Source organism: Zootoca vivipara, chromosome 9, assembly GCF_965207765.1.
Source record: "Zootoca vivipara chromosome 9, rZooViv2.hap1.1, whole genome shotgun sequence".
Taxonomy (NCBI): Eukaryota; Metazoa; Chordata; class Lepidosauria; order Squamata; family Lacertidae; genus Zootoca; species Zootoca vivipara.
The window spans coordinates 645,193-673,120 of NC_142592.1; the positions used below are offsets into that span (position 1 = coordinate 645,193).

The window sequence follows — 27,928 nt, forward strand, 5'->3', positions numbered from 1 at the left end:
CTTAATGCACCTGTAGGGTTGATACTTCTACTTACTTGTAATAGAAATACACATCAGGTATTGTCATTTCAGAATGCTGAAATATTTCCGGCTTAACATTAATATTTCCCAGAGTTGTTTCAATGGTGGCTCCTGCAAAAAAAAAAAAAAAAAAACTCAATATCCTGAAGGAATAAATGTTGACATTGAGAAAGTAAGTTCCCTCATATTTTATATACAGTACACACACACACACACACACACACACACACACACACACACACACTTACATATACATACAGTGAAGTGTCAGTGAAGAAAATTCATAAATTCCCAAATTTAGCAAGGGCTGGGGGGAAAGGGCTGGCAAGAGCACACAGGGGCTTCCTCCTGAGGCCAGCCTGGTGATGGGCAGCCATGAGCCCCTCAGCAGAAATCATCAACCAGGCAGAAGGCACTGCCAGGCACAGATGGAGGTTGCCACGGTAACACGGGGTGTGATGTCACTGCAGGAAAAGAGGTGTCCTTTTACACAGTTTTTTGGCAAGGCCTTCTGGGAACGAGGAAGAGGAAGCAGGCTGGCTGAAGGCAGGCTGGGACAGAGGCACGGAGCTGCCTTGGAAACCACCCACCCCTCCACCCAAGACCCAGTGTAAGTAGGTGTGAATGAAGCATATTTCTTAACAACCCTCGTCTCCACTGTGCCTTGATTGCCCTGGGTGAGCCTGGAACTCCTGGTGCAGCCGCTTGGCAGACAGTGGGGTGGGGTCCCCCAGTTTGTCCAGCATGTTATACACATAGCTGCCAAGTCTCCCGTATTCCCCGGGAAACCCCCATTTTTCCGGCTATCCCCAGCCGAAAAAATGAATTTTTTTGTTTTTCCCCAGTTTATTCTGGCGCGGCGGCCATTTTGGAATTGGGCGGAGCATGCTCAGAAGCAACTTTTGATGCTGCTCTGCCCAGTTCCAAAATGGCTGCAGCGCGACTTCTGGTGCGGCGGCCATTTTGGAACTGGGCACAGCAGCCTCAAAAGTCACTTCTGAGCATGCTCCGCCCAGTTCCAAAATGGCCGCAGCGCTACTTCCGGTCTGCTACTTCCGGTCCGGTCCCTTATTTTTCAGACAGGAACTTGGCAGGTATGGTTATACAGGCGCCATGCTTGGGGGAGACACATAAGCAGATCACAGCCAATCCCCAAGTGGCAACTTTGCAGGCTGGGTATACCGGTAGTTGCTGGATTAGGCCAAGTAACCTCCTCCTCCTCCTCCTCTCCTCCCTTGGCTTTAGAGCTGTTCAGCCTTGATCAGAACAAGCAGAAGATTAAAGTGCTTACCAAGAAACACGTCTGCAAGGCTGCTGGAGTGAAGTGCCAAAGCAGTTCGGAATCCCTTGCTGTCCGGGGGGATGATTGTAGACTGGCAGACAAAGGCCCGCACAATGTCAGAATAATCTTCTGAGTCAGCAACCATATCCTTGAGCTTGATATCTGTGATATTGTCTGCACAAATTGCTGCCATTTCTCCCTGTAGGCATTGAATGAACAGAGGGAGATCATTCATTCTCTTGTTTTCATGCTGGATTTCCTACCACCTTGCAAATCAGAGGTCAGGCACTTCTTGCTGCAGCTGAAAACCAATTTGCCACCAAAATATGAAAAACTATCCACAAAACCTGAGCTGCACCATCATGGAGAACCCAGGCAATTCCTTTAAAGATCATCTAAACTGTAAAATGCGAGAGTAAAGTGAAATAAATTACCAGCTTAAGGGAAGGGGAAAGTCAAAGCTTGATAAAGCTATTTGCTGTATAAATGTAAATTGTATTTGTTGGTGTAAAGAAATCTGAGAAAACAATAAAACTTTATTGGAAAAAATAAAAATAAAGATCATCTAATAGTTACCCCCTTTAGAACATATATAATTGATCTTGAGAAATAACTGTTGCTTCTTTTTTAACATATCCATCAATAAACTAAGCTGCTGTCTTGCAAGGCATTGTGAATTGCTAGCTAAATGCATTTTGGCCTTTAGATAATGATATGCTATAATAATAATAATAATAATAATAATAATAATAATTTATTTATACCCTGCCCATCTGGCTGGGCCTCCCCAGCCACTCTGGGCAGCTTCCAACGAACTAAAATACAATAATCTATTAAACATTAAAAGCTTCCCTAAACAGGGCTGCCTTCAGATGTCTTCTAAAAGTCTGGTAGTTGTTATTCTCTTTGACATCTGATGGGAGGGCGTTCCACAGGGCGGGCACCACTACCGAGAAGGCCCTCTACCTGGTTCAGCACCAACACTTTGAATTGTGCTCGGAAACGTACTGGGAGCCAATGTAGGTCTTTCAAGACCGGTGTTATGTGGTCTCGGCAGCCGCTCCCAGTCACCAGTCTAGCTGCCACATTCTGGATTAGTTGTAGTTTCCAGGTCACCTTCAAAAGTGGCCCCACATAGAGCGCATTGCAGTAATCCAAGCGGGAGATAACTAATGTATGCACCACTCTGGCGAGGCAGTCCACAAGCAGATAGGGTCTCAGCCTGCATACCAGAAGGAGCTGGTAAACAGCTGCCCTGGACACAGAATTGACCTGCACCTCCATGGACAGCTGTGAGTCCAATATGACTCCCAGGCTGCGCACCTGGTCCTTCAGGGGCACAGTTACCCCGTTCAGGACCAGGGAGTCCTCCACACCTGCCCGCCTCCTGTTCCCCACAAGCAATACTTCTATCTTGTCAGGATTCAACCTCAATCTGTTAGCCACCATCCATCCTCCAACCGCCTCTAGGCACTCACACAGGACCTTCACTGCCTTCACTGGTTCTGATTTAAAAGAGAGGTAGAGCTGGGTATCATCTGCATACTCATTTTCATCAATCCCCCCTAAAAAAAGCTCAAGAACTCTGACCCCCCCCCAAAAAAAGCTCAAAAACTATGGGCAATCCTTCCCTGGGTAATCTCCCCCCATTTTCTTAATTTTCTTAATTGAGGGTGCATGCTATACATTAAAAAAATGGTACATATTATGTAGGAACTTTCTTCATGAATATATTAATTTTTTATTATTTCAAAAGAGTACTTTAAATAAATATAAATGCATTATTTAAAAAAAATCATCACAAATTCAGGAGAGAAGGGGTGCAAAAAAAACCAACCCAGGAGGGGTGGAAGTGGCATTTCCCAATTTATCAAGGCACCTCATTTTCTTCAGAAAAGGGACTGGCACTGGGACATAGAAGGCTAGGAGATGCCCTGGTTTGATGGCCGCCTCTTTTCACATGTGGGATGGACTGCTAGCCTTAGAAAGGCAGGCGCTTACTTGGTTTCCACACAGACTGATGTTGAAGAAGTGGAAGAATTTTGTTCCTTTCGCCGTAAAGCTTGGTCCATTCATTAATGAGCCTCCTTTGCTCAGGTTGCTGAAGTCGTAAGTCCGGCTCTGGTTGTTCTTGGCATATGAGAACAAGCAGTCACTGAAGCAGGCGGAATGGTCCTTAAGGAAGGAAAGCAAAACAAAAGTGAAGGAAAGTTTCAGATAATCAAGTTGTAAACTCTGCACCAGAAGAAGCAAACCCACACAAATGGTCATTAGGATGTCGTCAGGCCAAAGTGCCCAGGAGGCCTTTCCACTGCATTTGCTAAGAGGGACACTGTTACATTTAAAACTCTGGAGTTTCCTGAAATTAGTATAATTCTCTGTGTACCTTTTAAAATAAATTGTACTCAACAAACTTGAGCATTTGGGGGGAATATTAAATCCCGGGGGGGGGGGCTGCTGAAATATCTTCCCTACTGTAAAAGTTGTGGTGGACATACAACGAAGTTAAACAATTACAAATTCCATGTAAGACTTAGATGGCTTAGAGCAGGCATCCCCAAACTGCGGCCCTCCAGATGTTTTGGCCTACAACTCCCATGATCCCTAGCTAAGAGGACCAGTAGTCAGGGATGATAGGAATTGTAGTTCAAAACATCTGGCGGGCTAAAGTTTGGGGATGCCTGGCTTACGAGTGTAGACCTTTCAACAGCCATTCCCTTGAGAGCTAAATGCAAACTCCAAATTCAGAGCCAGAGAACTCCGATCACCAGATGATGGGACATGCCACCTGAGTTAACTATCTCGCTTTGGCTCCACTTGTGAGCTTGTTGACCACTGACTTGATTCAGGTTATTCTTATCTTTGTCTGTTTTTAAACATCAAAACTACTGATGGCACCTGTCTACCTTGGTGCTTTGGCTGCCAGGCCCACAAGGGATGCATGGTTCTTGGCCGTACATTTGATGAATTGACAGGTAGGTATGAGGAGGACACTCCTTGCATTGGTTGGTTTCCTTGTCTATGTAGTGACCAGCAGGGCAGGGAATGCAGGAGGAGCCGGACTGTTCCGAACCCATGGCACAGGCACGGCACGATGAAGCAACACCATCGACTGCATTGGTCACAGTAATCGAGTAGATCTTTGCCACGTCATTGATGAGCTTCCTGGTCTGGAAAGAGCAATGGGCAAAAATAACTTATGCTGAGGGGACACACAACCATTTCCTCAAATACGCCGCCTTTATTCGCTCACTGCTGGTGCTAACCTTGCAAAACATATGAAGCTTTAATAGCAAGACAGCAGTGGAAAGCAAGGTGACTCAAGATGCTCCTGGCAAGAGAGTTGGGCAGTTGAGTTAATCCAGGGGTGTTGACCTGGAGCATGGCCTCATTGTTGTTAGCCCCCTGAGCCTTACAGGATACCTTTGGGGTTCCCCATAAATCAGTAAATCATTTTCAGTTGGGTGATGAGCTGATGTCCCAGCTCCTTCTGCAATCTCATTTAAACTGGCAGCCCAGCACAATTTGCTGGTCTTTGAAGTCAAAGAGGGACAGGTGGCTTTTATTTTATTTCTTAATTCCATTTATATTCAGTCCTTCTTCCAAGGAGTTCATACATTCTCCTTCCTTCTCTTTCGACACCCAATTCATCCTCACAACAACCCTGAGAGATAGATTAGGATGGCAGAGAATGATTTGCTCCAGATCATCTAGTAATCTTCACCACCCTGACTTCAGATACTTCCATAGAGTCTTGACCTGTAGAAATTGATATGTGGATAACAGGGACATGCGGGGTGGCAGAGAGTAGCACTGGAGTCTGAAGTTGGGGCACAATACCCATTGCACCCAAACTTCCCCTGGTGGCTTAGAACGTGGCAAGCCTCCTAAAACTGCCTTAAAAAAAGTTTTGTTCCACAGCATTAGTGTTTTCTGAAACCTAATGAAATATGTTGATTTCCACTAAGACCCCTGTGGTACTTACATCTTGGCCTTGATTTGTTCTCTGGAAAGCCCATGTGAATGTAAAAGAAGCATTTTTGGAGATGATGTGAGCATATGACTGCTTCTCCTTAGTTCCGCTCCATGATTCCACTACATTTGTGTTCTTTTTATTGATGTCCTAGAAACAAAGGACATAAAGTAAACATGCAGTGTTAATTAGCAGAACTTGGGCTATTTACTAAAGCAGACATGGAACTTTTCACTCAAGGGTAAGCCACTATCAGTTCCCTTCATCTCCTTTTCCTGCATTATTCCACATACCTACTAGTAGCAATCTAGAATCCTGGTAACATGACACAATTGTGCTTGATTAAACTGCCCTATAAGTCATTAGCCCTTGGAAATGGTGTGGGGGAAAACAGGAAACAGATTTCCCATCTTTGGTATATGCCCAGGAACAAAAACTTCTGCAATTACTGGGCTCAGGGCTGTTTATGGTGTTTTCTAGTTTCATATGTTGTTGTGATGAATTTGCTTAACTCATATGTTATCGTAATTTAATGTTTGAATTGGATAAAGTGTTTAAAAATATGAAAATCTAATAAAAATATATAAATAATAATAATTTATATGTTATCGTGACCCACCTTGTAAGAAAGGTGGGATATAAATCTATTCAGCAAATCTAAAGGCCAGTCAAAATGTTGAACACGTTCATTTTTGTCAGCCCTGACTGTGATCTTGCTTACCACCATGAAATACAGCACACAGTCTGCCGAACAGACGGTTTCAAACACGAACGCAATCCGTCCAAGTTCTGACCCCGTCGCCCCTGCTATGGAAGTCGGAGGCCTGTTCAACACAGAAGAAATGGCACAATTACAAGGCCCTTCCAAAGGTCCCTGCCAGAGTGAAACAGCCAAATGAAGGCGCAAGCCAGTTTCTCACGCAAAAGTGCTGAAGAACAGCTCCTGTGCATTTTGCCTCATCTTGCAGGTTCTGTAAATGCTAGATAAAATGAAAGCTGGGGGTGTGGGGACTATAGATCATCCAAGTGCAGGTGGAGGGCAGGAGTATGCTCCCATGTCTTCCCTGCAGATACCCATGGGGATGTGGTACAAAGTTGAGAGTGGGCTTAAATGCTCCCCAACTTAAAATGTCAATGAAAGCAACATGTTAGAAGATGACTCACTGGATCATGTTCCCTGGGTGCCCTCAGAGGTCTCACATTCAAGTAAATGGGTGTGCACTAATGAACTGATCAATTGTGTGTCCACCCTGCCCCATCGGCACACGTCTCCAGCAGAAGCTGCGCTTGTCTTCACAGATCTGCTCCACATGGAATTTAGGACCTCAATCCCCATTTATAACTTTCTTCCTCATGATGTCTAAGCACAAACCATTTGAGATAGAATATAACATAAGAGAGGGGAAAGGTGAGGAATAGCATGGAAATTTAATGATTCCTTACTTAAATCCTGGTATGTGAAGATTCACAATGAGATAATCGTTATCCGTCCCTCCTGCCCCACTTCGGATGTGGTCACCAGCTACTTCCCAGCCTGAACAAGAAAAAACCCCACGTAAATATAATCTTGCACGTTGGTTTATTTAAAAAAAACACGGGGGGATATCCAGATGCATCAACTGGTTAAACACAGATGCAATATGTTTAAGCCAATTCAGTGCAATTAGATGCAACAAAATTGGCTCAAGTCTAAGCGATCTCTGTAACTGGTTGTTTTATTCCAGCCTAAAGTACGTGTTTAAAATCCAAGAAAAGAATTCTGTGGCACAGCAGGAAAATCATAGAATCATAGAATCATAGAGTTGGAAGAGACCACAAGGGCCATCCAGTCCAACCCCCTGCCAAGCAGGAAACACCATCAAAGCATTCCTGACAGATGGCTGTCAAGCCTCTGCTTAAAGACCTCCAAAGAAGGAGACTCCACCACACTCCTTGGCAGCAAATTCCACTGCCGAACAGCTCTTACTGTCAGGAAGTTCTTCCTAATGTTTAGGTGGAATTTTCTTTCTTGTAGTTTGAATCCGTTGCTCCGTGTCCGCTTCTCTGGAGCAGCAGAAAACAACCTTTCACCCTCCTCTATATGACATCCTTTCATATATTTGAACATGGCTATCATATCACCCCTTAACCTTCTCTTCTCCAGGCTAAACATACCCAGCTCCCTAAGCCGTTCCTCATAAGGCATCGTTTCCAGGCCTTTGACCATTTTGGTTGCCCTCTTCTGGACACGTTCCAGCTTATCAGTATCCTTCTTGAACTGTGGTGCCCAGAACTGGACACAGTACTCCAGGTGAGGTCTGACCAGAGCAGAATACAGTGGTACTATTACTTCCCTTGATCTAGATGCTATACTCCTATTGATGCAGCCCAGAATTGCATTGGCTTTTTTAGCTGCTGCATCACACTGCTGACTCATGTCAAGTTTGTGGTCTACCAAGACTCCTAGATCCTTTTCACATGTACTGCTCTCAAGCCAGGTGTCTCCCATCCTGTATTTGTGCCTTTCATTTTTTTGCCCAAGTGTAGTACTTTACATTTCTCCTTGTTAAAATTCATCTTGTTTGCTTTGGCCCAGTTGTCTAATCTGTTAAGGTCATTCTGAAGTGTGATCCTGTCCTCTGGGGTGTTAGCCACCCCTCCCAATTTGGTGTCATCTGCAAACTTGCTCAGGATGCCCTCAAGCCCATCATCCAAGTCATTGATAAAGATGTTGAACAAGACTGGGCCCAAGACAGAACCCTGTGGCACCCCACTAGTCACTACTCTCCAGGATGAGGAGGAGCCATTGATGAGCACCCTTTGGGTTCGGTCAGTAAGCCAGTTACAAATCCACTGAATGGTAGCATTGTCTAGCCCACATTTTACCAGCTTCTTTACAAGAATATCATGGGGCACCTTGTCAAAGGCCTTGCTGAAATCAAGATAGGCTACATCCACAGCGTTCCCTTCATCTACCAGGCTTGTAATTCTGTCAAAAAATGAGATCAGATTAGTCTGACATGACTTATTTTTCAGGAACCCATGCTGACTTTTAGTGATCACAGAGTTTCTTTCTAGGTGCTCACAGACTGTTTGCTTAATGATCTGCTCTAGAATCTTTCCTGGTATTGATGTCAGGCTGACAGGGCGGTAATTGTTTGGGTCCTCTCTTTTCCCCTTTTTGAAAATAGGGACAACATTTGCCCTCCTCCAGTCTGCTGGAACTTCGCCTGTTCTCCAGGAATTTTCAAAGATTATTGCCAGTGGTTCTGAAATCACCTCTGCCAGTTCTTTTAATACTCTTGGATGTAGTTCATCTGGCCCTGGAGACTTGAATACATCTAAACTAGCCAAGTATTCTTGTACTACCTCCTTACTTATTCTGGGCTGTGTTTCCCCTGCTGAATCATCTGCTCCATATTCTTCAGGTCGGGCGTTGTTTTCTTTCTTGGAGAAGACTGAGGCAAAGAAGGCATTGAGGAGTTCTGCCCTTTCTCTGTCCCCTGTTTGCATTTCACCATCTTCTCCTCTGAGTGACCCCACTGTTTCCTTGTTTTTCCTTTTGCTACGGACATACCCATAAAAGCCCTTTTTGTTGCTTTTAACCTCTCTAGCGAGCCTGAGTTCATTCTGTGCTTTAGCTTTTCTGACTTTGTCTCTACACGTGCTGGCTATATGTTTGAATTCCTCTCTGGAGATTTCCCCCCTTTTCCATTTTTTGTACATATCCCTTTTAAATCTTAACTCAGTCAAAAGTTCTTTAGATAGCCAGCCTGGCTTCTTTAGGCACCTTCCATGTTTCCGTCTCATTGGTATTGCCTGAAGTTGTGCTTTTAATATCTCCCTTTTAACAAACTCCCAACCATCATAAACTCCCTTCCCTTTTAGTATTACTGTCCATGGGATTTCACCCAGCGTTTCCCTAAGTTTTCTGAAGTTGGCTTTCTTAAAGTCTAGAATTTGGACCTTAGTATGCTTGGTTGCTCCTTTCCGCTGGATAGTAAACTCCAGAAGAGCATGGTCACTCCCACCTAATGATCCTGCCACTTCTACCCCACTAACCAAGTCATCACTATTGGTTAGGACCAGATCTAAAATGACTCAGGTATTCATAATTTCAAACAAACCATCTAACCAATGGGCAAATGTTCCTTTCTGTAATTTTATGGGATAAACCCGCATTCCTTCAACAAAACCTCAGTTACAATATCTGAAAGAAACAAGTAAACTCGTCTGTTGTTGATCTTTCTCAGATCCAATATAAGCAAAATCCTCCTTGGACTCTACTGCAGTGCTTCAGTGCCCATGCCCCATTTAAAAAAAAACACCCCTCTATTTATGCAGAAAACTAGCAAGTCAGGGAAGAGGCTATACTGGAATGCTTCCCCTTGATATGCTACCTTTCTGTGGACATGGAGTTTTTATGGAGGAGTCATTATTCTTGTGACAGTCCACAAACACACTTGCATTCTGACTGATGCAAGCCTGAGTGGTTGGTACCATGCAATATTTTCTGAATGAGTACCTCTTTTTCATAGTTCCTACTGGAGCTGGTGGACCCTCCTTCAGTGTCAAAGGTAAACTGAACCAACAGATGAAAGTACTAATTTACTAATACTTTTGATGAGCATGGGAGAAAACCAACAATAATGATCTTTAGCTTTCATGCGGAGATTTTCCAAAGAGCCCAACATATCTCACCTCATCAACTTTTACCACAGCCTTTTAAAGGTTGGTCAGTATTACTGTCTGTTTTTAGAAATGCCACAGGCCATTCCCTTAACCCTCGCACCGGCTCTTAAGAACATCCGAAGGAACAATAAGCTAGTGATGAAGGCAGACAAGCTCACCGTTCATCCCATCACATTTTGAATTTCCAACGTTGAAACAAGAAGTCCTCATGTTGAAAGGGAGCACGTTCCACCATTTGTATTCCAGGCCCAGAGCTGGTTCTGTACCGGCAGGGCAGGCCTCACAATCTACAAGGAGAAATGGGGCAGAATGAGCACGCATGCAGAAAATCAGCCCGTTTCAGAACGAAACATTTTATTCGATGTGTTAAGAATCAGGTAGAGCTAGCCATTCTTGGGTGGTTCTCCATGCTGGAATGTGGGGATCAGGGCAGAGTACACCTCAGGATGATGACTTATTCCACATTGGAAATGTTGATATGGGGAGGAGGCATCCTAACTGAGAAGGCATCGTGACTGCAGGAAAGTTAAAACCAAGTGGACACTAAGTGGCGCTAGAAGGACATTGAAGGAGCATCCTTCAGCTGATACAGAGATGCTCTTTTGCACTGAGTGATATATGGAATGGTGTCACAGGATTGTTGTTGTTGTTTACTCGTTTAGTCGTGTCCGACTCTTCGTGACCCCATGGACCATAGCACGCCAGGCACTCCTGTCTTCCACTGCCTCCCGCAGTTTGGTCAAACTCATGTTGGTAGCTTCAAGAACACTGTCCAACCATCTCGTCCTCTGTCGTCCCCTTCTCCTAGTGTCCTCCATCTTTCCCAACATCAAGGTCTTTTCCAAGGATTCTTCTCTTCTCATGAGGTGGCCAAAGTATTGGAGCCTCAGCTTCATGATCTGTCCTTCCAGTGAGCACTCAGGGCTGATTTCCTTAAGAATGGATAAGTTTGATCTTCTTGCAGTCCATGGGACTCTCAAGAGTCTCCTCCAGCACCATTAATTCAAAAGCATCAATTCTTCGGCGATCAGTCTTCTTTATGGTCCAGCTCTCACTTCCATACATCACTACTGGGAAAACCATAGCTTTAACTATACGGACCTTTGTCGGCAAGGTGATGTCTCTGCTTTTTAAGATGCACAGGATACTGGTGCCCCAAGCACAGAATGCCCCACCACCAGCCTGTACCAACCCTGTTGACATTCCTGAGCCACAATAAGTGTATGGGGCATAAGTCCATTGTCAGGTTTATTTTAAATTTACGTTTTTGCCTGCTCTCTGCTTATTTCATTGGATGCACTATTGCTGCATTAAGCACCGTAAGCTGCCCTGAGATCTTTGGACGTAGGGCAATATTCTGAAATAAATAAATTATCCCGTGTATGGCAGCTTTAAAAAGAAACAAAAATAAATAATGGATATCCTATGACTTGCAGTTTGTAAAAAGTGAACACACCCACAAAAGCAATAAAAAGAAAGAAAGGAGGATGTGTGTCGACAAGTTGCCTGGTGTTGGAGAAAGTCAGTCAAAGCTGTAATGAAGCTGAAAGAGGCAACACGGCCCTTGGTGTTTGAGCCTTCTTTCCGTGGCGTCTGGTGAAATGGATCTTACAGATTGAAAGAATGAGATATCCCGTAAGATCCTGTGAAGCATAGATGACCGTGCGATGAGTGCATAAGCCAAGGACAAAGGTGGGATAAAATTAATTCTCCCTCCCAAGCCAAGCAGGCCAGCAAGTGCCACAAGAGTGGGTTGTACCCAACATGCCTGCTAAGCTCTCAGCAAGGCTTCCATCAGCAGAACAAGGAGAGAAACAGTTTTCTGGCATTTCCCCCTCCACTTCTCCCCATACCTGCGAAGTTCCAGCCTGAAAAATAAGGGATTGGACCGGAAGTAGCAGAGCGGAAGTAGCGCTGCCGCCATTTTGGAACTGGGCGGAGCATGCTCAGAAGCGACTTTTGATGCTGCTCTGCCCAGTTCCAAAATGGCCGCCACACCAGAAGTCACGCTGCAGCCATTTTGGAACTGGGCAGAGCAGCATCAAAAGTCGCTTCTGAGCATGCTCCGCCCAGTTCCAAAATGGCCGTCGCGCCAGAATAAACCGGGGAGAAACAAAAAAATCCGTTTTTTTCGGCTGGGGACAGCCGGAAAAACGGGGGTTTCCCGGGGAATACGGGAGACTTGGCAGCTATGCTTCTCCCCCCCACTTGAGAAAACTATCTGTTCCAAAGGGTTGAGGAACCATTCGGAGCAGATTTTTTAGTGGGGAGGGCGGACTGCAAGTGGGAGGGGGAATGATCTCCCCATTCCACCAGCAAAAGTGTACCATCAGTTGAGCAACACGGTGGGATACAACCTGGTCTTTTCAGGTTCTCATACCCCGAGTTCCGTCAGAAAACATGCCCAGGGGGCAAGGGGTGCAGAAAGAGGAGCGGTTGTTGTAGAAACCAGGGTTGCAAGGTGGGCACTCCTTCCTCTCTCCAGAAGGAGGCAGCTTCACTGCTTCGGAAAGATCTTCCCTGCAGATCTTAGGCTCTACCCATTTGTACATGAGCTGAGTCTGAAAGAAAGAGAGAGAGAGAAAATATGCAAAGTTAAGATAAGGAATATTTTACTCAGCTATTCACAGGACTGAACAATTCTTAGGAAAACAGCCAGAGAGGGGAGGGAGGAATGTGACCAAACTGGTACAGGTTCTGCCCTGTAGAGAACAAATGCCAGCAAGCCAATGAACCCTTAGACAATAAAATGCTGGAGAGAGAGAGAAGTTCCCGTCAGACAGTCACACAATCAATAACTTGCAAAGTGGTCCCTCCCATCCCCTCCCAGGCCTACCCTGTCATCCTCTTACTGGGGGGCATTCCTGCAGAACACCCACAGACTCTCCTTGTGAACTGGAGCCCTATGAAACCCGGGTTTCGGATCGCAGAGAGAGCTTACACATCATAATTAACTGTTTTAATGGGCTTGTTCCATTGCACAGTTCAACTGTGTGTGTTTGTTTTAATGTTTGGACTGGGTTGTTTTATTTATGCATGCTCATATTTTGTAATTGCTCCGGCGGATTCAGCAGCCAAGACCAAGGGTGGGTCCAGCAGTCAGGAAGGTGGTTTCTGCACGTGCTGTAGAGGGAAGGGGGGGGGCTCATCCACCTGCAAAGGTGGCCCATCTAGGAGGAGGAAATTCTGATCCTAAACCTCCACTGCTTTGTGAGACCTCTTCAGGAGGAGAAAAGGCTAAGCAGTAAACCTTATTACAGCAATCTGGAGTCCTTAAGATGATTGGATGGCGCCTCGAACGCCTTTTCCCCGCAACCGCTGCAGCCAAACACCTTGCTCTGCTTTCCTTTGGACCACATCAGCGAGGCTGAGAGGGGAGTCTTGTCATCTGGCCAGCCCAGGATTTACATGCACACTGCCCAGGCTTGCGCCCCGGAGAGGTCACTTCAGTGCTGCTAACACAGCAGTTTGACTTCACCCCCAGAGGCACACTCCACTGTCTCTCAAGACAGATGGGTGCCAACAGTATTTTGTAATTGGTCTTATACCTGCAAACTGCTTTAAAGCCCATTTGGCAAGTCAGCAGTATATTAATAAGATGATGATGATGATGATGATGATGATGATGATGATGATAATGATTATGAACTTATGTTCAGTAGCCTTCCCTTCTGCAGACACACCAGCAATGCATGAACAGCGGGGGAGGGGGCACGGGACTGCTCCCCCCCTTTATGTGACTGTTAATCATAAAGGTGTTCACACATTACGTTCAACAGGTAAACAGTCTGTATCCCTGTATAAACAACAGCTGAGCCGTACAAATCAACAAGTGGACGTGCTTTCACACAAACACCTTATTGGCTAAACAAGCCTTTGTATCTTTACAACATAATACTACTTGGCGTCAAAACCTATTAGATATTCTATCCAGATACAATCTACCCGAGTTTAATACTCTCAAACTGTGGAGCCCTGATAAAGTTCGGGAATGGATCTTTGAAAAAGACGCCTTTTAGACACCACGAAGATAAAAAAAATTCCGGGTTTTCCTACTGGTTTCCCCTGGTAAAAGCAGTCAAAATCTGTGCCAATTACTTGGTGGATATCACTGATCCCACCCTTCGGAGAGCTTTCACTATGGCCCGGTTTCAAACATTGCCAACTGCATACCTGACCAGTAGATTCACAAAAATCCCAGCGGAACACCGTTTATGCCCTTGCTTCATGAAAATTAAAGAGGATCTTATACATTACCTCCTCTATTGCCCCATTTACTCGGGCTTTAGAGACGCAATGCTGCAAATTATACCCAACTCTATAATCAATCCTGAAGATAGAGTAAAATTTTTGTTAGTTGATGCTAACCCACAGATTACCCATGTGGTAGCGGTCTTTGTGATGAAGGCCATGAAAGCCAGGGAAAGATTTATGGATGACAAAGTAAAGACCCCTTCATCGTCTGTTTAACTCGTTGCTTGTTTTCCTTCTCTTCCTGTTTTGTGGGATGCAGGTTTTGTTGGGATAGTATGCAATGAATTTTAATATTTTTAATTATTGTTGTGTTGAGATTTGTATACAGGCATGGTCCTCACAATAAGCAGATTTGTTGTTGTATTTACTATTGATTGATGGCTGTATTCTTAAGGCCAAACAGATGGACTGTGTCAGTCATTCTCCCTCTGCAAATTACTACCCAGTCCTGTCACTTCTTCAACCATTATTTGTGGGTAGCAGTTTAACAGAATTTCCTGTGATCTTACATAGTCCAATCTGAAATCCACTGAATGTTTTCCATTTATTTCAGTAGCTCCAGTGAGTTCGCACACCTGGGCAAATGTAATAAACGTGGACACAGCAAGGAAGAAAAGCATTTGCAAGGAGACTTGTAAAAGAAAAAATGGAGTGAAAGGACAGAACCCCAGAGAGAGTCTAGGCACTTAAACAGCTATAAGTCAAAAGAGCTTGTGCATAAATAACCAATTGTGCCTTTCTCTGACATAGGAGTAGAATGCTTTCTTCTATGTAGTCATTCTATATTTCAGAGGGATATTTTCCCTCTTGCTTGAGTGAAAAGGTCAGGAAGAGAAAGCAGAAGGATTGTGAGTCTAATCAAAATAAGAGAGCCTTGGGGAGGGATTTGGATTTCACAGCTCAATTACACAGTGATCTGCAATTACAGCGGGTTACCTCAAGGTTCGATAGTAAATGCTCTTAATTCACAAGGTTGTTGCAGAGGTCACAGAGCACAATATCATATGACCTGAAACATGTTTCATAAATTCTATGAACTTAAATAGATGATTAGCTTACAAAAACTCCCACAGTCTTGCCAAGAACGTTGTAAATGCTTATCTTATGAGCAGCTCGCTAGCCAACAAATAGACTGATATTTCCACTACAATTAATATCTCAAGTTTCCTTAAGCCAAGGATCAAACTTAGGTCAGCTCCAGTCAGCCTGGCCAATGGCCTGTGATGGGGGAGTTGCAGTCCAACAACACCTGGAGGGCACCATCTTGGCTGCCCCGTCTTGGGTGCAAACCATGAGGACCACCAACACTTCAGTCCACATTGTGAAAGACTCCCGTGGAAATGCTTTGGGAGAGTCTGCTACTCACTTTTCCATCTCGGTCACATGGTGTGTGGATTTGGAAAAAGTCTTTCTTTGAGCAAGGAGGACGTTCAACGCATTGGCTTGATCCTTCCTCTGAAAACAGAACAGAAACTTATAAGCATAGAAACCAAAATATACTTGGCACAGAATAACAGAATTGTAGAGTTGGAACCAGATCTCAGGGTCCGAGTAGAAGTCAAGGGTGCTCAGATCCAGCACCGAGGGACTTCTGGCGGTTCCCTCATTGTGAAAAGTGAGGTTACAGGGAACCAGACAGAGGGCCTTCTCGGTAGTGGCACCCGCCCTGTGGAACGCCCTCCCAGCAGATGTCAAAGCAATAAGGAACTATTCTACTTTCAGAAGACAACTGAAGGTGGCCCTGTTTAGGGAAGTTTTTAATGTTTGGTGCTGTACTGTTTTTAATATTCAGTTGGAAGCCGCCCAGAGTGGCTGGGGAAACCCAGCCAGATGGGCAGGGTATAAATAATAAATTATTATTATTATTATTATTATTATTATTATTATTATTATTATTATTATTATATTCTGCCGTGGTCAGACCATACCTGGAGTCATAGAATCGTAGGATTGCAGAGCTGGAAGGTACTGCAAGGGTCATCTAGTCCAACCCCCTGCAATGCAGGAATATCAGCTGAAGCATCCATGACAGAGGGGCACCCAACCTCTGCATAGATACCTCCAAAGAAGAAGAGTCCACAGCCCCCTGAGGGAGACTGTTCCACTGCTGAATAGCTCTTGCTGTCAGAAAGTTCTTCCAGATGTTGAGTTGGAATCTCTTTTCTTGTAACTTGAAGCCATTGGTTTGGGTTCATATCTCTTCGCAATCTCCTCTTTACCATGCTAAACATACAAAATTCCCTCAGTCACTCTTCATCAGGCTTGGATCCAGGCCCTTGATCATCTTGGTTGCCCTCCTCTGCACCATAGCTGCCAAGTCTCCCGTATTCCCCGGGAAACCCCCATTTTCCCAGCTGTTCCCAGCTGAAAAAACGGATTTGTTTACTTACCGGCTAGGGGAGGCTCCTTCTGTGCATGTCTGGAGTCTCTGGACATGCGCAGAAATGTTTTCTGGCGCAGCGGCCATTTTGGAACTGGGCGGAGCATGCTCAGAAGCAACTTTTGATGCTGCTCTGCCCAGTTCCAAAATGGCTGCAGCGCGACCTCCGGCACGGCGGCCATTTTGGAACTGGGCAGAGCAGCATCAAAAGTCGCTTCTGAGCATGCTCCGCCCAGTTCCAAAATGGCGGCAGCGCTACTTCCGGTCTGCTACTTCTGGTCCGATCCCTTATTTTTCTGGCAGGAACTTGGCAGGTATGCTCTGCACATGTTACAGCTTGTCAATATCCTTCTTAAATTGTGGTCCCCAGAACTGGACACGGGGCTTCTGATATAAGGGTTGTTAACAGTGGAACAGTCTCCCTTGGGAGGCTGTGGACTCTCCTTCCTTGGAGGTTTTTAAGCAGAGGTTGGATAGTGTCTGTCATGGATGCTTCAGCTGAGATTCCTGCTTTGCAGGGGGTTGGACTAGATGACCCTTGGGGTCACTTTCAGCTCTGCAATCCTATGATTCTATGACTGCAGGTATGGTCTGACCACGGCAGAATAGAACAAAACTGTTACTTCCCTTGACTTCTACTCGGACCCTGAGATCCTGTTCACATGAGCCTGGGACTTTCTGAATGCAAGCCAGATGCTCTGCCACTGACCCACGGCCCTCCCCATTGAATGCTCTATTGAGAGAGAAGAGAGATCTGGATTCCCCAGACCAAACAGTGTGCAGAGAGAGGTGCCACGCCATTTGGAGGAGACACCAGAGTCCAGCATTTCTGAACCAATCATCAAATCCTTTTCAAGGAGACCCTCTCTAGGAAAACTAGTTGCATGCCTTTGCTATCTTAGATTTAAGGGCAAATTCTCTTTAAAATCTCTCGGCACCACTTCATCTATGAAGCAGCCCTTTTCACAACCTCCTCAGCTAGACAAATCGCGGGACATTCTCATACAACATTTTGGGGCTGGAGGGGACAAAAGTAACCCCAAATCAGAATTGTACACATGGCTACAAAATCCTATTCTGACATGACTGTTATGGTTAATTTGAACTGGACCCAGCCTTTCAGATCTCTCCACGATACCTGCATAATGTGTTTCTTCCTGGCACTTGGTACATTCCTTGGCACCCTTTTCCGAGTATGAATTCCTAGGACAGACCTGGCAAGTGGAAGAGCCTGGCGTGTTGCTGAATGTGCCAGGTTTACAGGGAAAGCATTCAGATGTATAGGCCACTCCTATAAAGCAAAGTAGAGAAGCAAAGGCTTACCCCCAAAGAACAGCATTAGACCCAATTCATTAGGCTCAGCAAGACTTAAGGAAAGAAGTATCCAAACACTGCATTCTTATCTTCACACATCTTAAAAATTTCAGGATACACTACTTGGCTCAAAAAACACACACAACAAAATGCATCTAAAAATGTATGTTTTCAGATAAAATATATGGCAAAATACATATTTTGAAATAAAAATGTTTCAATATGTGTAGTATTTGCAGAAAGAAGGCATGCAAAAGTAACATAAAGTCTTGTTTTTTTTTAAAAAAAGCACTTATTCATTCACCCCTAGTTGTCAATGACTGACTTTATATCACGGATGCATGTTCCTAAATATATCCCAAACTATAGTGGAATCTCTGTTCCAAAGCCACTTGCCACAAGACAAGGAATGTGTACCTGCCTGTAAGCCAAGAAAGGTGTGGCATATGAATTTCATTTTATTTATTTTGTTCCATTTATGAATTGCTTCTGATGACAATATCTCAAAGTGATATTTTCACTCCCACGCTCCTGAAAATCCTAAATGCAAATCTTCTAGCTATAGGTATATTGGTATCACTGCAAACCTAGTTATCCCCAGCAGAGGTCAGCAGTAGTCCTGCAACTGAGGCATTCCAAAAGCATTTTGTCTAAATTAAAGTCCGGTACAGATTTGCGGTGAGAAAGAGGAATACATAGCACAAAACAAGACAAATTTGTTATTTATGTTCTCCCAACCTAAAGAAGCTTGTTGTGGAAAGGAAAGTGATACACAAGGTACAGTCATACCTCGGTTTAAGTACGTTTCGGTTTGAGTACTTTCAGTTTAAGTACTCCGCGGACCCGTCTGGAACGGATTAATCCACTTTCCATTACTTTCAATGGGAAAGTTCGCTTCAGGTTAAGTATGCTTCAGGTTAAGTACAGACTTCCGGAACCAATTGTGGTTGTAAACCAAGGTACCACTCGCAGAATGGTCTCCCTTTTGTTTTTCCTTTTAAATAAAAAAACCCCTCACTTTCTCATTTAGATGATGGTTGGCCCTGCCACTTAGTTGTGGTGGTTGTTAGTTAAGATTAGTTTGCTTGGGGTGGACGAATGGCAAGAGAGCAACCGCTACTTCCTTCTTCAGCAGCTGGGGCGTGGGAGAAATGTAGATAATGTACTGGGAGGGGCAGGGGGTTCACACACCAGTGAGATAACCCCACCCACCCTGGTGGATCTAGAAGGATCCAGAATCAATCTAAAGCAGCACGTTGAGCATGAGCAAGAATCATTCCAGACTGGGGGGGGGATACAGTTTTTGTGCTGCAAATAGATTAGTGTGTACGCTGTTCAAGTCCCCCCCCCCCCCCCGGCAGTCTAAGAAGAAATCCATAGGCTTCTGCTAGGGGTGGGTGACGCTTATGTCAGAAAGGGATTACTGTTCACTTGCTTTCCAGAACAGCATATTGTATAGATGTTTTGTCAAGGAATAGGTTTTGGGAAACATTCTGGGGCATTCTAGTGTTTAAAAGGTTCTCAGGTCTTCTCAAAGGCAGAGAAAGCACTAATGTTATTTTCCTGCTGGGCTGTCTCTAAACTTCAAGACAGTTCGCTCTGGAGACAGACTGTCTGCCCAGGGGGCTCCGTTATTCTCTTTCTCTCTCTTTCTCCTACTGCTATTCTGTTTTTGCATTTATGTTTGTTTTGTTTTGTTTGTTTTTTACTGCTGAAAGCTGGATTTTCTCTAAATGAGCCAAGTTTTGCCTTGCCTTGCTAGGGAGCTAGCAAGCAACTTTATGCCTTAGTAAATCTCTACTAAAGACATTTCCTGCTGCCTGTGTCTTTTTGGAATTCAAGCATTGCCAAAGTTCTGCTACTTTGCTGAACGAACAAGATGGGGTACCCCGAGTCTTAGGGCACTGGTTCTTGACACGTTTTACTAAACCCATTTCCTCTGTACGTTTCAGAGTAATCCCACCAAAATCCAGTGGAGTTTCCTTCTGACTTGCATAGAAGTGGGAATTGTAATACCGGTAGGTGAATATTCATGTGAGAAAGCCTTTATTCTGGATTAGTAGATCCAGAACACTTTGTCTCTGGCTCTGCCCACCATCAGCAGGCGGCCCCTGACAGTTTGCTCCTGGGGCCATGTGGCCCTCGATAGAGAGAAAAGGTTGCCGACTCCTGCTTCATACCTTCAATGGTGATGTTTTTCAGGAGGACAGGCTTCACCACCTGAGAACTCATAAGGATTCCTGTTGTTCTCCAGTATAATACATTAGTGCCAGATTTCAACGTTACCTGAGAAGAGACACACACAAAAACACACACGAAAAGGTCATTCAAACCTCACCCTGATATGAACATGATATGGACTTGTGCGTACAAGAGCATGGGTTGACTCAAAGTCGGGAGCTGCCCCTGAGCACACAATGGTCTGACCCAGCACTTCCTAGAACAGATATTAAGAGAGGAACTATACTATCAGAAAGTCACCGAGCAAGGCCTTCCTGGATTATTTCACTTCAAATGGCAAATAAAAAAGTTGCATATCTTATTTTTATTCAGGCCTGTGGGGGATAGATGATAGGTAGGTAGAGTTAGATAGATGATAGATAGATAGATAGATAGATAGATAGATAGATAGATAGATAGACAGATAGATATTGTGATGTGGCTTTATCTCATCTTTTCCTCACAGCTCTTTGATGTGGGTGATGCTGAGAGACATCCCTGGTGACCACAGTCCTCAACCCAGGTGTTTCTCCTCCAAGACTATCCCTCTATCCCCAACCCCCTCGATTTAGAAATGTCTCCTACCAGGGATAAAGGATCTAACATGTTTCCCCAAAGTACTAGGCTTTTACATTCAGGAAGGGATGTTATTAAGACAGGGAGGTATTCCAAATGCAACTCTTCAAATGCAACTCCCCATCTGCAGAGGGGAGTAGAACAGTCCAGGAAGGACTCTCAGTGTCATTTTGCTGCTCATGTCCATCAGCCCAAAGTCCACTCTGCTTTACCAAATGGGGTCTCTTCCTCACTGGCCTCCTTCGATGTCATAATTACTCCAGGGTGTCTTCCTGTTAGGCAAGAGCAGTGACTTCAAACTGTGCTCCGGGGAATTTTGGGGTTCCCTGGAAAGATATGTGGTGTCTCTCCAATGAGAATAGGAATTTGCAGGCAAGTCTCCATGATGGTCTGCTGGCTCACTGCTCCCAGTTTTCCCCTCCCATGTGCAGCTGTTGGGGAGCCCTGGGCCGAGGCAGCCACCTAGAGAGGTGGCAACAGTATCAGTACCACTGTATTCTGCTCTGGTCAGACCTCACCTGGAGTACTGTGTCCAGTTCTGGGCACCACAGTTCAAGAAGGATACTGACAAGCTGGAATGTGTCCAGAGGAGGGCAACCAAAATGGCCAAAGGCCTGGAAACGATGCCTTATGAGGAACGGCTTAGGGAGCTGGGTATGTTTAGCCTGGAGAAGAGAAGGTTAAGGGGTGATATGATAGCCATGTTCAAATATATGAAAGGATGTCATATGGAGGAGGGAGAAAGATTGTTTTCTGCTGCTCCAGAGAAGCGGACACGGAGCAATGGATTCAAACTTCAAAAAAGAAGATTCCACCTAAACATTAGGAAGAACTTCCTGACAGTAAGAGCTGTTCGGCAGTGGAATTTGCTACCAAGGAGTGTGGTGGAGTCTCCTTCTTTGGAGGTCTTTAAGCAGAGGCTTGACAGGCATATGTCAAGAATGCTTTGATGGTGTTCCTGCTTGGCAGGGGGTTGGACTGGATGGCCCTTGTGGTCTCTTCCAACTCTATGATTCTATGATTCTATGACAGCAGCTTCTGGCGAGATCTCACAAGAACGCCACAGGATCTCAGCAGAAGATGCTGAACAACCCCAGAAAGCGAGGCTTTGGCAGAAGGGTGGCAGCAGCAGGAGCAGCACTAAGGCATGTCACCCAAGGCGGCAATACGAGACGGGCTTCCCCTGCCGACCAGCATTTCATGTGATCTGTGCATGTGTCCAAGCACATAGGTGAGCATTCCTTGAATGGAAAAAGTCAATTGCAGAAAGGCTTCCTGAAGCTTGACATCACTGCACAAAAGCCAAGCTACCCCTGGAAGAATCCTCACACACACCGGTTGCTGCTTCAGACTTTGCAACTACCAAGGAGTAAATTAAAAAAACAACACCCCACTGTTGCTGCAAATTCCAAGAAGTAAAACAGAGTACTTGAAAACAGTACTTTTTGCATTGGAGCAAAAAGAGGTCAAGGAGGCACAAGAATCTTTGAGAAACCGCACCCCAGTTTTGTTGAACTAGTTTAAAGGACCTAGAGAGCAAACAATTCAGTCAAACATACTGACAGGTCTGCTTAAAACACATAGAGAGGTTTTGTTTTCTCCCCTTGCCCAGAAAAGAGAAATGAAGCCTTGCCCTGTTTACTCAGCTCCTGAGTTTGACAAGGAATAAAAATGTGAGATAAGTGTTGTTTAGTCGTGTCCGACTCTTTGTGACCCCATGGACCAGAGCACGCCAGGCACTCCTGTCTTCCACTGCCTCCCGCAGTTTGGTCAAATTCATGTTGGTAGCTTCGAGAACACTGTCCAACCATCTCGTCCTCTGTCGCCCCCTTCTCCTTGTGCCCTCAATCTTTCCCAACATCAGGGTCTTTTCCAGGGAGTCTTCTCTTCTCATGAGGTGGTCAAAGTATTGGAGCCTCAGCTTCAGGATCTGTCCTTCCAGTGAGCACTCAAGGCTGATTTCCTTCAGAATGGATAGGTTTGATCTTCTTGCAGTCCATGGGACTCTCAAGAGTCTCCTCCAGCACCAGAATTCAAAAGCATCAATTCTTCGGCGATCGCATGCAAATAAAAGGAGAAACTCTGCCTCAGACCTACACACAGCTCACACAAGGTGATTCTTTTTCTGTGTGGTTCTGAGAACGATCCTTCATTCAGTCTCAAAAATTTGAACTTTTTATCTTTACAGTGAACCCTTTGGAATTTTGAATGATGCAGCCACAAGAAGCAAGTGGAGAAATGGTTTTGTTTCTATCTCCCTGCCAGCCTACAGGGACGGACATCAGTTGATCCCACCCACCTGTCAAAGTTGGCTTGTGGAGGGTGGGATGAAGATACTTATTAGGCAGAACTGATCTGCCTTGTCATTGGCTTATGAGTGGGGGGGGAGGGTTCAATCCTTCTTCCTGCAGGTTGTGGATGTGCAAGAGCGTTTTCAACATGGAACTCTTTTGCACCAAAACCAAGCAGGATTGAACTGCCCATGCATCAGCTGATGGGAGGGGGGAGTTAAATCCTGCTTCAGGATTCTGCAGCCATGCCCTAAACTGCGCCGCAGCATGTAGGGGCATGTAAGCTTTTGAGGGTATGGGTTGCTGATAGGGCATCAGTCAGTTCCTTGATGGGGTTCAGAGAACTACAGAGTGAAAAAGACATCGAATCACAAGATGATCAGGTTTCCACTATATCTATTCTAGGCTGTATCAACAGTCTAGTGTCCAGATCAAGGGATGTCATAAAAGATAAAGGGACCCCTGACCATTAGGTCCAGTCGCAGACGACTCTGGGGTTGCGACACTCATCTCGCATTCTTGGCTGAGGGAGCCGACGTACAGCTTCTGGGTCATGTGGCCAGCATGACAAAGCCGCTTCTGGCAAACCAGAGCAGCACACAGAAACACTGTTTACCTTCCCGCTGTAGCAGTTCCTATTTATCTACTTGCACTTTGATGTGCTTTCGAACTGCTAGGTTGGCAGGAGCTGGGACCAAGCAACGGGAGCTCACCCCGTCGCGAGGATTCGAACCGCCGACCTTCCGATCGGCAAGCACTAGGTTCAGTGGTTTGACCACAGCGCCACCCGCGGCCCCATTAAGGGATGTCATAGGCCCATTCTATTCTGCCTTGGTCAGACCACACCTGGAATACTGTGTCCAATTCTGGACACCACAATTTAAGGAGGAGGTTGATACTCATGTGCAGAGGAGGGTGAGCAGGATGATCAAGGATCAGGAAAGTGTTATGAGGAAAGGTTGAAGGAGCTGGGTATGTTTAGCTAGGAAAAGAGGAGACCGAAAGGAAATATGATAGCCACCTTCAAATATCTCAAGGGTTGTCATATGGAAGATGGAGAGTGGGACACAAACCAAATCAGTGGTACCTTGGTTTAAGAACAGCTTAGATTATGAACAACTTGGATTAAGAATGCTGCAAACCCAGAAGCAGGTGTTTTGGTTTGTGAACTTTGCCTTGGAATAAGAACATGTTTCACTTCCTGTTGAGTGTCTTCCATTTGTAAATTGAGTCCCCCGCTGCTATGGGAAAGCACGCCTGGGTTTAAGAACACTTTGGTTTAAGAACAGACTTCCAGAACGGATTAAGTTCGTAAACCAAGGTACCACTGTAGCTTCTAGTTACAAGAAAGGAGTGGAATGGTCTCCCTTGGGAGGTGGTGGACTCTCCTTCCTTGGAGGTTTTTAAGCCCAGGTTGGATTGCCATCTGTCATAGATGCTTCAGCTGAGATCCCTGCATTGCAGGGAGTTGGACTAGATGACCCTTGGGGTCCCTTCCAAGTCTACAATTCTAAGATTCTATTCACCAAGCCATGAAACATTATACTCACAGAATGGGAGCCCCATTCGCCATTATCTGTCAACTTCATCCATTTATCGCTTGTGGAGTCCATCTCTTGGCACTGATCATTCTGAATCTATTGATTTAAAAAATGGGAGCTATCAGATATTGAGTTAATTTGCTGTTAGCCAGTAACAGAAGCAATATTTATGCAACACTTTGAATGTTTTCAAAACCCCTTACATGCATCTCCGTAATCCTTGTGCCAACCAGTAAGGTAAGGCAAACAGGTAAGGGACCCCTGGATGGTGAAGTCCAGTCAAAGGCAAATATGGGGTTGTGGTGCTCATTTATACTTTCAGGCTGAGGGAGCTGGCATTTGTCCACAGACAGCTTTCTGCATCAAGTGGTCAGCATCACTAAACCGTTTCTGGCACAACGGACAACCACAACAGAAGTTAGAGAACATGGAAATGCCGCTTACCTCCCCGCTGCAGCAGTACCTATTTATCTACTTGCACTGGTATGCTTTTAAACTGCTAGGTTGGCAGGAGCTGGAGCAGAGCAATGGGAGCTCACCCCATCGTGTGGATTCGAACTGCTGACCTTCTGATCAGCAAGCCCAAGAGGCTCAGTGGTTTAGACCACAGCGCGACCCACAACCCTTTTTACCTTTGCCACTCAGTAAACCCAAAGTGTTAAGCCATTATTATTCCAGAGTGGGGTGGGAGGAGTGTGAGTGGAGACAACACAGCCTTTCCTAAGGTTATTGAGTGAGCTCAGGACTCACATGATCTGCTATCCTCTTGGAATAGGGCAATTCCTCATTCACACAAGTAGGCACCTAAATCATGGGAGGAGTCTCCATAGCAGAAAAGGTTCTCTGCTTCAGACCTTCAGCCTCAATTTTGGGGGGCTGTAAAGAATGGAAAAGGTGATGAACTTAAGAGGGCAGGGCTGGCCAGCATAATCCTGCTTCCTCTCCCACACTTATTTACATGTAAGGAGTTGAATACTTGACCAGGACCTCTCTTACGTCCTGCTCTGCAGCAGCACCCAAAAGCCAGATGGATTCCTCTAGTCCTGGTACGGCAACCTGTGCCTCCCCCCCCCCCGCCCCCCAATTCATTGGACACCAACTCCCATTCGTCCAGCCAGTACGGCCACGGCTCAGAATTGATGGGAGCTGCAGCCCAACAAGGTCTGGAGGCTCACGGGCTTCAAATCACGGCTGTAGGCCTTGATTCGCGTTACACATGGGTGTCGTGCGAAACAGTTGGTCAACAGCAGCTTCAAGGCTAGGAAAGCATTGTACTGTACAATGCAATATCTAACTGAATTTGTGGAATTCGCTGCCACAAGATGTGGCGGTGGTCACAATCTGATTGAGTTAGGATTGGGTTTGCTGGGGGGGGGGTGGAATAGATACATGAGAGGAATAGATACCTGAGTGGCAGATCTTGGGGTCTCAAATTTCAGTGGCACGCTGTGTGACACCAAAATTCAGCACCCTGACGCCTCTGGCACTCCTTTCTAAATCATAGTTGCGGCGCCCCCCCCCCCAGGCTCCATGCCCCATGCAACCAAACTGGTTGCCCCCCCCCCAATCTGCCTGGAGGTCTAGAGAGGACTGCAGGCATCTCCTTAACACGCAAATCCTGTGCTCAATGCACTGAAAGGGGACTGGGGTGGAATGGGGAAGAATGAGGCAGGGCAGGGGCAGAACCCCTGCAAAAGTGGGGATTCCCCCTATTACCTGTGGCAAAAAATGAGGACGCCTCTATGTTTATAGCGGCATGTCTCTAAATCAGAAGGCAGAAGGCCACCAGCACGGCCAGGGAGCAACCATGTGCTGAATGGGCCAGACGCCAGCCATTGTCAGAGACGAAATGCTGGCTTGGGCGGATCATTGGCCTGATGCAGCAAATAAATCCAAACTTTCCAAATATGCTTTCAAAAGCAGTTGCAATGGATACTTGGAAACTGAAAAGATGCTGAATTGATGCATCCCTCTCTCCCGCATCCTGGCCACCTGGCAAGCAGAGATGGCTTTGCTGATTCCCGAGTACCTTCTGTGGCCGTGCCTGAGGTGGAGGCTCCCCTGCAGGGCACTTTTACTTTACTTGCTAGCAAATAACTGTTCAGGAGAATAGCAAAATTGTTCAATAGCAGTGTAGACAAAATGACTGGCTATTCTGTAACAGCAGGAATTTAAGAAAAGTGATAATAACATGCTATTTCATCTAGAGCAGTGATGTTGGAGGCCTCTGTGAGGTTGGGGGGGGGGAGCCTAAGTTTCACATTTCAAGCATCTTTGAGGTAACTACACTGGAGTAACGAGAAAGAGGGGGAGAGGGGTGCTTAATCAGAAACCCTAATGTTCAGAAGAATAAACCTGTGACAAAGTGAGACAGAGCATCTTCTAAGCTGACAGGGGCAAAAACCACAGGAAAGCTCCTCTATGTGAGCCATATTGACATAATTTATTTTTTAAAAAAACAACAACATCCATGTCTTACATAAAAATTGGACCTTGCTTTATGGAGTAACTAACTACTGTACGAGGAAATAAAAGAGCTTTTAAAGGTAATTTTATATTAAAAGAACTTTTAAAGGTGATTATAAACATAATGGTGCCTAAAATAATATTCTGCCTTGTGAAACGAGATGCAAGAAGGTGATATGATAGCCATGTTCAAATATATAAAAGGATGTCATATAGAGGAGGGTGAAAGATTGTTTTCTGCTGCTCCAGAGAAGCGGACACTGAGTAATGGATTCAAACTACAAGCAAGAAGATTCCACCTAAACATTAGGAAGAACTTCCTGACAGTAAGAGCTGTTCGACAGTGGAATTTGCTGCCAAGAAGTGTGGTGGAGTCTCCTTCTTTGGAGGTCTTTAAGCAGAGGCTTGACAGGCATCTGTCAGGAATGCTTTGATGGTGTTTCCTGCTTGGCAGGGGGTTGGACTGGATGGCCCTTGTGGTCTCTACCAACTCTATTATTCTATGTTGTATATTTCTATGTTTTTATATTGTAAATGATGGGGGGGTACTAGAAATATAAATATAATAAAATAATAAAATAAAAAATGTACATACATTGTTGTAACATTATTCTATCCCATTATTTTCAATGCAAAGGAAATGCAATGCAAATGTGGGAAAATGTAAACTAATATTTGTTTGTGAATTACTATTTGTTTGTGGACTGAAAGCAAGAACAACAGCAAATACAGATTCTATTCACTGGATTGATTTCCTTTCTGGACATACATAGCTGCCAAGTTTTCCCTTTTCTCGCGAGGAAGCCTATTCAGCATAAGGGAAAATCCCTTTAAAAAAGGGATAACTTGGCAGCTATGTGGACATAGGAGAAATAAGCAAGCATCAGCCATTTTTGCTCCTGCTCCCATTGCCATTGGAATTCTCTGACATCCCAAAGC

At 45.1% G+C, this 27,928-nt stretch overlaps 1 protein-coding gene across 2 annotated transcripts in view; it reads right to left on the bottom strand.

Moving 5' to 3' along the window:
* The window catches only part of ELAPOR2 (endosome-lysosome associated apoptosis and autophagy regulator family member 2), a 100,983-nt gene that overhangs the window by 12,355 nt on the left and 60,700 nt on the right, over nt 1-27,928 (bottom strand). Inside the window, exons 1-14 of one of the 2 annotated variants that reach the window (XM_035128036.3) lie at nt 24,727-24,846; nt 24,533-24,619; nt 20,076-20,181; nt 17,720-17,872; nt 15,568-15,656; nt 12,328-12,508; nt 10,106-10,234; nt 6,720-6,810; nt 5,998-6,100; nt 5,289-5,426; nt 4,210-4,473; nt 3,305-3,478; nt 1,313-1,502; nt 36-132 (exon numbers count right to left, since the gene is read on the bottom strand). In XM_035128036.3, the coding sequence (XP_034983927.3) occupies nt 36-132; nt 1,313-1,502; nt 3,305-3,478; nt 4,210-4,473; nt 5,289-5,426; nt 5,998-6,100; nt 6,720-6,810; nt 10,106-10,234; nt 12,328-12,508; nt 15,568-15,656; nt 17,720-17,872; nt 20,076-20,181; nt 24,533-24,619; nt 24,727-24,732 (1,808 nt within the window). In that variant the 5' untranslated portion in view covers nt 24,733-24,846. Of the gene's footprint in view, nt 1-35; nt 133-1,312; nt 1,503-3,304; nt 3,479-4,209; nt 4,474-5,288; nt 5,427-5,997; nt 6,101-6,719; nt 6,811-10,105; nt 10,235-12,327; nt 12,509-15,567; nt 15,657-17,719; nt 17,873-20,075; nt 20,182-24,532; nt 24,620-24,726; nt 24,847-27,928 lie in introns of those variants that run through there. The other variant, XM_060279475.2, reaches the window with a different exon arrangement.